Source organism: Camarhynchus parvulus, chromosome 6 (genome assembly GCF_901933205.1).
Source record: "Camarhynchus parvulus chromosome 6, STF_HiC, whole genome shotgun sequence".
NCBI lineage: Eukaryota > Metazoa > Chordata > Aves > Passeriformes > Thraupidae > Camarhynchus > Camarhynchus parvulus.
This window is the reverse complement of record NC_044576.1, coordinates 5,791,247-5,803,792: the sequence shown is the minus strand read 5'-3', so window position 1 is coordinate 5,803,792 and position 12,546 is coordinate 5,791,247. Positions and strand designations below refer to the sequence as shown.

The 12,546-nt window shown below is 41.1% G+C and overlaps 1 protein-coding gene across 1 annotated transcript in view; it reads right to left on the bottom strand.

Annotated features, from left to right (window-relative positions):
• JMJD1C (jumonji domain containing 1C) overlaps positions 1-12,546 on the bottom strand; it is a 159,940-nt gene that overhangs the window by 27,207 nt on the left and 120,187 nt on the right. The window contains 6 exon segments of the mRNA XM_030951158.1: positions 295-467; positions 3,561-5,227; positions 5,315-5,507; positions 5,625-5,768; positions 7,029-7,153; positions 11,902-12,007. Coding sequence (XP_030807018.1) covers positions 295-467; positions 3,561-5,227; positions 5,315-5,507; positions 5,625-5,768; positions 7,029-7,153; positions 11,902-12,007 — 2,408 coding nt within the window.

Below are 12,546 nucleotides of genomic sequence, written 5' to 3'. Positions count from 1 at the left end.
GGTTAAGCAAACACAGGTTAGCCTGAATGTAGTACCATGTGCTAGACGGAAGACCTTTCTTCTCATGCCCTGAACCAAATTATCTATTAACACAAAATAAACTTTCCTCTATATTAAGTACAATTTTCAGTAGTCTTCAAATGAGTCACAAACTCAAGTACCACCCCAAGTCAACAAGGCAACACAGTGACAAGCCTGTGTCCCCCACATCTACGAATAAACTAAAAGGAAGCTAAAATGCAACATCACTTGCAGAAATGCACCCTCACACAGAGAGATCAATGGCACACTCACTCTTTGCGATGCTCTGCAATGCCTTTGGACAAAGGCGGGCTGGAATGCGTGGTCAGCTTGAGAGGCCGGAGGGGATCTGCGCTGGATGGTCGCACAGGAATGTGACTCCGTAAACCAAGGCTGTCAGCTGAGGTCACTGGGGTGGGCTGGTGTAACCAGGGGCTGGGAGTATTCTGTTGACACCAACCAAAACAAAAAATTAAATCCGATTTCAAAATAATCATGGGACCACAAGGGTAACTCTACCAAGTCCTACCAATGATCAAAGTAAAGTAATATATTTCAGTACCAAATCATAGACAGTAAATAAAATTTAACATTTCAAGTCACTTTTCTGACCAACGAAATAAAATATGATTGTACTTCCTCTAGACTATCAGCATACAAAGCACTTTACACATTTCACAAGCATTCTCAGAACCATTTAATTTCCAAGTACTCAGGATGGGCAGTTAATTCCAGAACAGCATCTCAAGCTCATCAAAATTAACAAACCAATGACAATCTGACAACACTTATATTCACTAGTAAAAAGACCATTGCCTCTTCAAAGAATTGCATGAAGTATTTCTTTAAAAATACAACTATGGCTTGATATTTCTAGAAGCAATTTTATCTCCAGCCTTATGATAAATCTCAATAAAAGGGATGTAAGTATCTCTTTCCTGGATTGTTTCTCTCCTGTCCCAACCAAATGATTAAGTATGATAATCCTAATTAATCTGCTTTATTTAGTCAGGCATTTTTATTTGGCTTGATCATCATCATCACGCTATTAAAACCATAAATGTACACACTCCCCATACTGTGCAGCACGGCAAACACACAGCCCAATTTTATGCTGTATACCTAAACACTCCAAAGGGAGGCCTCCTTGCTCAGACACAGTGGTAAATCTTAACCTATGAAACTACGTTTTAATCTACTTCTTTGTTAAGTTTCTATTTTCTGATCTTTATTGAAACTTGTGTAACACCATGCAGAAAGAGAGCTGCTCCTGGTCCTTTCTCCTCTTGCCCTCTCTCTCTCCCCCCTCTATTAGGAGACCGGCTTATGAGAAGCACACACAGCAGAGAGGAAAAGCAGGACACCTGTTAAGTGGGGCTCAAGTGCTGGGGACAAGCCAAGACGGGACTGGGGACAAGAGTGACCTTTTGTGCACACCCCAAAGCCTCGCGGTGCTTGTCCATCCCCACCTCCTTCCCCTCCCCACACTCCTCACCAGTCCATCCCTATCCTTCTCCTCTGACTTGGCAACTCCAGTTGGGAACTGCTGCAGCAGAAAGGGAGCCAAGAGCTCTCATGACACATGCACACAGCACAGCATAGATCTGCAGGTGCTACAACTTTGAAGTTCTGATTTCTGTGTTTTTGAATATTTAAAGCAGCCACTTGGGTTTGTGCTGACAGTTTTAGTGCGCACGTTTCCTCGGCCAGGAGTTCCCACGCTGTGGGGAGTTCCCACGAGCAGCCTGTAAGCTGCATTAAAGTATTATGCAAAGAAGGCCCGTCACCTTCTCCCTAGAGGAGCTGGGGAACATCTGCCTGAGCACCAAGCATTGCTCAAACAGCTTCCTGACTCCACCTGCACCATCTACTGCCCAGCCCAAACATGGGAGCTGCCACAGCCCCCCAAGGACAGCAGGGAAAGGTGGGATTGGGGCACGCTTCCTTCAGCTCAGAGACATGGCTCAGCCCTGAGCCAAGGGTGGCTGCTGCTGCTGCTGCTCTTACAGCTCAAAGACAGATCCCTTTCTGTGATTGTGGCATCCATGCAAACCGACCTTGGAAACGCCCATTCTGGGTTTCTAAGATCTATTTAAAAAAGGCCTCCAGCGCAAGAGCCAGAAGACAAGTCACCACAAGACAATTGCCACATATCAACATAATTAAAAAGCTACGTGCTTCAGTATGCAGGGCTGCATTCTTCAGGCAGTCAAAGTGAAAACAACGTCTATCATAAGTTCTTTTAAAATGGACTTCTGTATAGGGTGGAGCAGGCAGCAACACGAAAAGATAAATCTACCTATCTTTTCCTCTTAGGCTTTTCTTCACTGCTACATTTTGATTTTATCACATTTTACATCAAACTCACTTCATATTACAAGGTCAACTCAAACTGACTGTTTTGGGAAACACTTAGCCACAATGGTTTGGCTTTTTTTTTAAGAATGAACCTGGGGAGGAACAGCTTTCCCCATGATGAAAAAAAAAGAAAAGAAAAAAAAATCTTTCTAACCATTCAGAAGGCCAAGCTTTGACACAAAGGCTTACAATTTGGCAGAAGGACCACTGTCAGTGACATGCCTTTTGTGGTCCCTGTGAAAATCTGCCCAAATTAGGCCAAGTTGAAAGCCTCTAAAGATCAGTATGCACATGCTCGATGGTGGTTTAATTGAAGCTGGCAGTAAAGCTCTCCAAAGTTTCTGTCTGCACTACACATGCTTCATCTTACACTATTCCTCTGAGGTGCCTGCAGTGAGCATGCCATATCCCAAGCCTTCAGGAGCTAAGAAAACCTTTCCTGTAATTGCCACGTCTGCCTGCCAAACCCCACCACCACACTGGGCACTAGACTGAAAAACACAAACCACTTCTTCTGAGACTGCAGTGGTTACACTCAGCAGACAGAGAGAGGAATCACCCTGACTTGAATACAGAGGAGTGGAAAGCAGATGGGAAGGCAGAGATGTGTGTCAACAAGAAAAAGAAGGGGAGAAAATAACACTCCAAGAAAGGGTACACAGATAGGTGTAAAGACAAGAGAAATGGGTGTACAGTGTGCTTGAAACATTTAGAAATGCAGGAGTATTTCTCTCCAGAACTTCCCACTGGATTTAGTACTCCTTCCTTAGTCTTTCACCAGTGAGCATGCATGAAATTTCACTATGAAGACAACTGTCTCACCTCTCCTAATATTTCACTTACACAATGGTACACAGTTTCAGGCAGCAAATATTTACCCTGTGAACCTGAGTTCGCAAACATGCTGGCTGACCTCACCCTTAGTCATAAATTAAAATCAAACATTTCATCTTTCTTTAGAATTCTTAGGAAATCAAGGTCTGGAAAAACGCCCTACACACATCCACCATGAGACAGTGGTTACTGCTGTAGTTCCAGTCCTACTTCTCTGCCTACTGAAAAACCCCACCATCACAACATTACTCAGTGTGACACAAACGACCACATCTGTACCTAGGAAATCACTGCCGGGAGACACCAGGCCCAGCTAAATACGTCATCAAGAAAGGATCTCAACTTACCCTTCTCAAGGAAGCCTCCGTGTTAACAGGAGTTTCTGGGTGGACCCATTTGGAGGAGGGCAGACCGAGTCCTGAGTAAGCATGTGTTCCATTTGGATACTGCCAAATAATTGGATAAAGCCCTAGCTGATTATAGGAAGCAGAAGGGTGAGCTTGTCCGAGAAGATGTGGAGACTGGTGTTGTAACATCTGTTGCTGCTGCTGGTGTGCTAATGCCAAATGGCTTAAGCTGCTAGCATGAGCAGTCTCTAGTCGCGGGTGGGCACCCAGCAGGGAGGCAGCAGGCACTCCGGGCAACACTGCGGGAAGTAGATGAGGGTGATGAACAGAATGGTGGGATGCGCTGCTAAGGGGGTGAGGGTTAATAGCGGACAAGGGAGCCTGAGCTGAAGACCCAGCGAGCAGATGGGATGAACCAGTTAATGCAGGATGATGTGCGTTTGGATTTAAACAGGTTCGGTGGGATGAGGAATGCAGAGGATAATTATGCTGATGCAAGTAAGGTGAAATGTGATTAGTTCCTGTTTCTTGTCCAATCAGAGTGGGGTCCCTGTATACTGTGAAATGTTCATTCTTGTCAATGATAAGAGGACTCTTAGTAGCTTCTAGAGCACTAACTCTAGCTGGAACCGGATGAAAACTAGACCTAGGCAAATCATGATCAGTTTTATTGGCTGACCTTGTTAATCCAGTAGCATGGCTGTTTTGGGAACTAACCTTCGACTTCACAGTATCAGAAGATTGGGTGAATTTAGGCTTAACATCAGGTGACTTTGTTTTAGGATGATCAACTGAAGCACTAGATTTTGACTTCACAGAATCGGGGACTGGACTTTGTTTACGCAGTTTACTCTCTTCTGCTAGAGAAGCTACGTTTAACGAAGACATAAATGAGCCATACTGCACTTTTTCAGAATTTAAGTGTTCATTTACTGGTACTGTTTTTACAACCCCAGGTTGCATCAAATCCGTTTTACCAACACTGCTAACCCAACTTTGATCGGCTTCCTGTTTTCTTGCTTCGAGGAAATTTGCATTTGCAAATTGCTGCTTTAAATCACTGCCGTGAGATTCTATTTTCTGAACTGTTTGCAAACCAAAGGTACTTGCAGCATTATCCTGGTTCTCCTTTTCAGAGTTGTTTTTATTAGTAACATCAACAGCACACTTAGGAGTAGGAGGCCTGGGTAAAAACTGCTCATTTTTTAACTCCACAGTATGATGTTTTTCTGCATTACACTCTTGAACAGGTGGATCCTTGGCATTCTGCTCATAAATTGTTGGCTGCTCCGCTGCATGGAGTGAAGATTTTTCCTGATGATCCAAGACCGATGACTTCAGTCTTTCTGTCTCTTCATGGTTTTTATCCTGCTGCACCTCATCCCATGGAGACTGTCTATCTGTTAGTGTTTGTTCTACTCCCTCAGTGGTTTGGGATTTTCCTTCTTCTCCATTTATCTTTGAAGAGTTCTTGCTTTTTAACTCATTTTCTGAATTCTGCTCCGAGGATGAATCTGTTAATCTTTTATTTGAAATCTCCGAGTCACTGCTCTCAGAATAATCTGAGATGTTGTCTGTCCGCAGTCTCTTCACATTTAGTTTTTTTTCATCTTCTTCAGGTTTTCTTCTTTTACTAACAAAGTGTTTATTTTTGGTTTTGGGGTTTTCTGCAAAAGATAAAAACACAGCTATCAGATTTTCAGTCTAATACAGTTTTAGGAAGCTCTCCCACCCTTTCCATTAACCACTTTTACCTCCTCGACCTATATAATCATATCTTTCATCTTTCATCTTCTCTTCATCAGGCATGCTGCTATCAGAGCCTTTTCTCTTATTTGGCCGAGTATTCCTCTGTTGCTGGTGCTGGTGAGAATTCTGTCTTGGTGCTGCAGCTTGGGAGTTCATTGCTGGTCTGGGACTATTTGCTTGTGCACGTGTATAATGACCCTAAAAATAATTTGTTATTAATTGACTTAAATGCAATGTTAATTAGTGTCTTTAAACATATATTTTTAACATTTGCAATATATGAAAATACTTAGGTAAAAAGATAAATGTATCTACGTGAACTGTGTTGCTGTTCTGGTTGGAACGAGACCGTCGGCGTGAAGTGATGCCAATGTTTTCACCTTTCAACAAAGAGTGAACAACATCATCTAGAAAGGTCATCTGAACCATAGAAGGATCAACATTCTGAGGTTCTAACACCTGGTTTATGTAAAAAAAAAAAAAAAAAAAAAAGAGAAGAGAGAAAATAACAATCCACAGATGTTCAGACAATGCCTAATCTGTATTTTCTGTACCAGTGTTCACCAGTCTATTTTGTGTGCTAAAGACTAATCAGAGAAAAGCCTACTTAATCCTGACAAGCAGAACTGACATATGACACAACAAATGCTGGGAACAGTGTCAAACCAAAGCAAATGTGTCTTTACATGCCATTGTAAAAATAATTTTTTTTAAAAAAAGCTAAAAGTATCCCACCACCCATTCCTTCCCCCTTCACTAACCTGTAAATTTGAGATTTAACAAGCTATTCATCGAATAACCCCTAAGCAATAATTACAATATAAAAATATTTTATAGAATTTAATACACTATAAATTATACTGTGGAAGTACATTACAGTACTGCTTTCAACAGAAGAAAAACTGCTACCAGAACCAAAATGACTGGAAAGAAGAACTCTAGAACTGTTGAACATTATTTTAGTGAGAAATACTTCATAAAGTAGGAACTGTTAACCGTATCTTCAAAGGACATGGCACAAAGTGAAAAAAGTAACATTTGGGGAATACTAATTTGAACAAATTAAGGGAAAGAATTTGTCTGAGTAATAGACTAGTCTTAAATTTTTATTGTCACACATGGTTTTGTCAGTCATTTCAAGGCAGATGGGTCATTCACTCTATTACTGTTGAGTCATCACCCTACCCTCCTGAAATAGAATTCATTACTGCCATTAAAAATACCAGTATTAACTCTTTCTGCAACATCGAATTCCATAATAAAACTAAAACCTACCACAGCAAATATAAATTGGGGCTGCAGTAAATGCTTAATTCAATCAATTGCAGAAAGTGACTATTTCAACTGCTTGGAAAAGGTAACCATTACTGCAATGCTGAAAGATTTCATTCTTGGCAAAAGAAATTCTCAACAGAGCAGACAGGGAAGACCAGTTCTTCAAACTGAATTGCTTTACTTCAAAGACTTCAACAGTCAAAGAGCAACAGCAGAACAAACTGCAGGACTGGTATTAATCATATCACTGCACAAATATTCAGCTTCAGGAGGATTTAACTGACAGCCCAATGCAGTTGTGCTGTAGTTTCAGTGCAGTGATACCCTCAGCCTGCTGGAATGGAACCAACGTGGTGTGATTCTGAGTGCTACCAACAAAAATTAGCACCTCCCAAGGTACAGCTGACTTGCAGCTTTTTTTGTGAGTATCATCCATCAACTCACCTGGTCATTCATAACCACCATAGTGCGGGTGAAGAGATCATGGTGAGTGATGATGCCAGTGAACCACTGGGTGGCAGAATCCTGTCTGTACACTCTCACCCTATAACCATTTAAGGAGTACGGACCTTTGGAAGGGGAAGAAATAAAAAAGCCATTGAGGAATGTAGAAAAAAAAAAAGCATACATGAATTATTTTCCTACTTTTTTTTTAAGCTTCACGGCAAATATATAGTGCACATGGCATGGACAGCTAACCACAGATTCAGGAAGACATTTTGAAATGCAAATGATCCATGTAAGTACGCTTTAAGGTTAATTCTGCTAACATTTTCAACATAGAATTTTCTTATCTAACTAAATCTTTCTGCAACCATGATGACACATGATGGGAAAATTCCTGCCTACGAACAGCAACCACAGAAAAGTAATCTGAAAGGCTAGAAAAGTGGCAACAGCAGGTTATACAGAAGCCATCTAACAGGCTAGTCACATGCCCAGCTGCTTTGCTGGCTAAAAGATTTACATCTTGGTGGTTAGGCTCTGCATCTGCCAAGTCTTTCCCATAAGTGACCACAGAGTTTCTCTCTATTACAGCAAGCAGAAAGGCAGTGGAATGATCCCGTGACTGCTATGGCCACACAGAACATTCAAGCACACACACACTATGAACACTTCAGCTCCTGTTTTCAGACATACCAAATCCGAAGAAACCTCACACATTTTGCAAAGCTCAGTATAACTCACCTCCAAAAGCCCATGGGGATGGGGAGCTATTGTGATACAGTACCTATTTTACAGTTTGTTTCAAGACCCAAAAAATCAAGACTTAACAGTTTTATTCATATTCAATGTCTTACTTGATCACTGGAACTCTTAAGTGTCACTGCACTTGGTGTTTATATGGCATTTTGTATAACCAAGCAACACTGCCACCAAGCTCAGTTCCAACTGTGTGGGCTTTGCTACTTGTGCAATCAAACCTCGGGTCCCAGGTCAGGCAAACAGGAAGGGAGGAAAAACCATTCAGTGACAACCTACAAACAGCCTCACTTAAGTGATTTAAGACTGCTCAGTTGCTGAACCACACAAGCAAGGCCAGAATTTCCCTGTCTTTCCTAAAGATGAGTTTTTCCAAGCCCTGCCCAATATATTAAGCAAGCTCAAACATCTGCAGCAAACAGGCCAGGGACCTCACAGGTGACAGCTTTCTCTCGTAAAAAAAATATCCAGGATCACACAACTGGGTCTGTTATCCCCCCTGCATGTGACAGTGTGCTACTGCAAGGACTGTTTCTAATGTCAAGATTTGACAGATCAAGAGAAGTGTAAAAGCAGTAATTATTCAAAGTAGTCTCTAGAAATACTTTTTGCATGTGACTCTATCATTTTTAAAACCAGCTGGGAAGAGAAATACCACACCACAGTAGTCTTCTTACCCCCATGCACGTCATTCATGGCACAACTGAAACACTGAGACCTCCTGAACCCCCTGAGCTACCTTAACTGGTGCCCGTTGTGTGTTTCCAGCAGCACAGACAAGGGCCACAAGTGTGCCAGCACAGGCACTGCCAATCACAGGTACATATGGGCAGAAATGGAGGAAGAATCTACAGACTTATGTCTCACATTTCTGGTCTTGGACCAGACAGGGTTCCCATGGGGACACATTTCCTGATGGCTTCTCTCCAACCCTTACTCCATATGACCCTGCAGAACGCCTCCAGCTCAGCTCCCACACTTCTGACTGCCTGACCCATCCACATTCTCACATCTTGAACTTTTAAGGGTTGTCCCAAAGCTCTGCCTTATTCAGACAGTCTCAGTAAAATTCTGCCTGTGTCTCTTTGTGCAAATTTGCCATTCCTACTTTCCTATCCAATCTCCTCCTCTCCTGCATCCCACTGCTAACTGCACAATGATTTTCAGTCTCTTGCATAAGCAGAACCAGCATCCCCCCAGCTTCTTGTCTCATTTTAGCATTACTGTGACTCCAGGCCACTAGCTTCTAAGTCCTTTCCCCCAGTCTTCTCAGCTTACAAGCTCCATCCTTCCTTCTCCAACAGCTTCCAGCTTCTCCCATACTCCCCTATATTGACCCAGGGCCAATTTCTTCCTTCTTACTCCTTGTTCTACTCTGCGTCCATCCTTCATTCCAGCTGTTACCCTATCTATTTTTAAAAGAGAGTTTATCTACCTTTAAAAACAGTGGGTTGGGTTTTTTTTTTCTTACATGCTGATGGGATGACAGGAAGAAGGAGAAAGACTGAACTGCAGTCCCACAACACAGACCAGCTCAGCTCCAGCCCAGCCCAGCCACAAGCAGCCATTACAGGAAAAGCCTGGCTTTGTCTCCAGTCCCTGGCTGAATCACTCCAGCTACACATTGTTGAAACAGCCTGTGCAGTACTATGAGAAAATATGTTCAGAGCTGAAGCACACACAGTGTTTCAGGAGGATTATTACACATGCAGTCTGAGATTGTAATGATAAAAAACTAATCGGAAGAAAGAAATCAAACCTTTTAATTGTTAAAAATCAAAGACACTTCACTATGTTCCTTGAACCAGTTTTATTTGTCCCAAAAGCTTTCAACTTGGCCAAGTTTGGGAGGAGTTTCATTTTTTATTAAACAAGGAACAAACTGCTTTCCTGCCAAAGTTACAATCTCCACTGCAAAGCATGCTGCTGTGACTGCCGCCCAAAGGAGAAGTTAAAGGGGCCAATTTTTTTCTTTCGTCTCGTTCTTGTAAATAATTGGACTGGTTTTGACTAAAATTCTCCCTCCTCAAATTGGCATGCTCCTTTCCAAATATTTGGAACCAGATTTTAATGTTTCTATCCGACCCTCCTCTTTCTTCAGATAAACTGTGTTTTAACTGCAAAAGTCAAAGTATGAAATACTAAGTTATGGTATGAAGATTTCAGCATCACAGAAAACAAGGAAAAGGCAGGATACTAAAAATATTGTAGAGGATGAAGTACGAGAATGTGGTAATAACCTTAACAGATGCATCTAGACAAGGCAGAGGCGAAAATGTAGCTTAAATTGCAGGGAACAAGAAAATGGAGGAGGTGAAGCAAACCAGAGAAGAGAGGAGGAGAAAAGGAAGAGAACATGACCAGATGACAGCAGCTAGCACTGTCAGAGGGCTGAGTGTAAGTAAGTCACTGGAAGGTTGATGCCAGTGCAAAGTCTGTGTGAGCAGGAGCAGATTCTGGGCAGGCAGAATGTGACAGCAGTCTCTGCTGCCTGACCACCACCCCATGGGGCTGAGGCCAAGGCCCCAGAGAGGAGCACGTGTCCCCTCAGGTCACACATCACATCAGGGGAGCGACTGGATCCAAAGCTTCTCCTCAGATGAGGACAACATTGGCAGGAGATTCATCTTATTATCTATATTACTACATCTATATTACATCTTATCATCTATATTATTGTTCATTTGTGCACTTCTAAGCACAGAAACCTCTGTGTGAGAATCTGTATCTATGAAGACAAAAACACAGACCCTGGAATGATGGGAGAGAGTTGTGAGGGTGATGGGCTGGCAGTCTCATCTACATGACTACTTCAATACACTGCTGGAGCTTTGCTCAACTACTGATTCTGTACCAAGGTACACAGAGACTTTTACAATAGTCTAACTGTCGTTACTCTAACGAAATACAATAAACCAGCTCAACTTCAGTTTCCTTTTCAGATAACCCTGACTTGATTTTGCATCATCTCTCAATCCAGTTTTGTCTGTAAATTTCATCAACAGACTATTAACTTGTATTGCATCTGATGATATCAAAAGTAAAATCTAAAATGACTAACATACCAACATGCCAACTTACTATCTAAACAATTCCACGTGTTGATTTTTTCAGCGTCCTTTTTCTGTGGCCCATAAGAATCATGTCTAGTCAAATTAGAGACTCCACAGAAGGAAAGACACAAGTTTTTTACTCTAAGGCCAGTATTATACTTACCATATTCTTTTTGTCTTCTGATCTTGGTTTTATCAAAGAGACTAGACAGCAAGGAAACCTCAGAGCCATCCTTAAAATATCTCATTATTTACAGCTTCCCTCCTAATCTTCATTTACAAAATGACTGCTTAAGAATTTTTGTTCTCAAACTTCTTTCCTGGGGATTTTAGCCAGACCCACAGAGGTTCGTTTCTGCCTCCTAGTAATAGGAACTCCTCTGCAGAGCTTCCTGAAACTTAATGAATATGCTGCAAATGCATCCAGTATTTTTACTATCAGCAAGATGGCACCAAGATAATTTCTTCAAATTCACTCTGGTTTTCTTGTAACTTGTATCTACAACGCAAATATTATTGTACACAGCTTTTTCTGCAACCTCCCAGCATTAGAATTGAGTTACAAATTGTAACTGGTTCGAAAGCAACTTTTCACTCAGGGGGTGAGAGCGTGGGGTGGGGATCTGAAAGTATTCTTCATCTGTGACAGAACTGTGAAGAACTACAAGCACAGACAGGTATCTGAGAAGTTATCACACATAACAGTAACACTAACAGAGCACAGAACAGTTTTAAACATGCCAAAATGTGTGTGGAGGCCATTCATACACACTTATTTTCACAACAAACTTTATATAAATATCTACATTCAGACTAATGATATTCAGCTTTTGCTGTAATCACTAACACATAAAACAAGTTAAGAACAGTCTGAAGCAAACACCAACAGCTTCTTAACAGTCTTGTTTCCTTGTATTAACAAATACTTCCAAAAAATAACTTCCAAGTTAAAAAATATATTCTCCATTATATCACAAATGCTATGGGATGAGTCCCACACATGTAATGGCCTTAAACTAGCTAACACAGAATATAAATAACACAATTTCCCACATAATTACCTTGCATAAAAATCTCCTGAACCTTTTGTTCCTTTACCCAGGCTTTTACCTCCTCATGTAACTGCGGGTTATCCCTGAGAACTGGGTTTAGACTGTCTACGTCGTCCTAAAGTAGAGATTAAAAAAAGAACCATATGTTATGTTTACTTGTAACATTTTTGTTTATTTTCCTAGATGTATTTTAAAATACAATATTAAGTCGTTAGATGCTAATTGTACGGATTGCCTACAAATCCCTGTACTATTTTTAGAGAAAAAAGCATAACATAGTGCTAGAAGTTATTTCATGGGAACACAGTATGTCAGATCCCACATGTGGCCAGACTTGTAAGCTATTAATAGGATCACACTTTCATAGTGTCTTACTACAAGCTAAAAATGCCCTCTAAAGACTTAGGTGCTCATAGGTATGCACAAAGAATTGTTTAAATAATTATTAAATTTTGTTTTAAAAAAATCTGGTTTCCATATCTGTAAAATGTATTAATATGGACATGTTGAGCATAAACACAGATATCAAACCTACAAATGTAACACATAAGCAGTATTTTAGGAGAAACAAGCATTCTGAGATAAACACCATTGCTGATTTTCAAATATGTTGGCCTTTGTTAATTAGGAAGTTTCAAATAAGACATGTTTTAA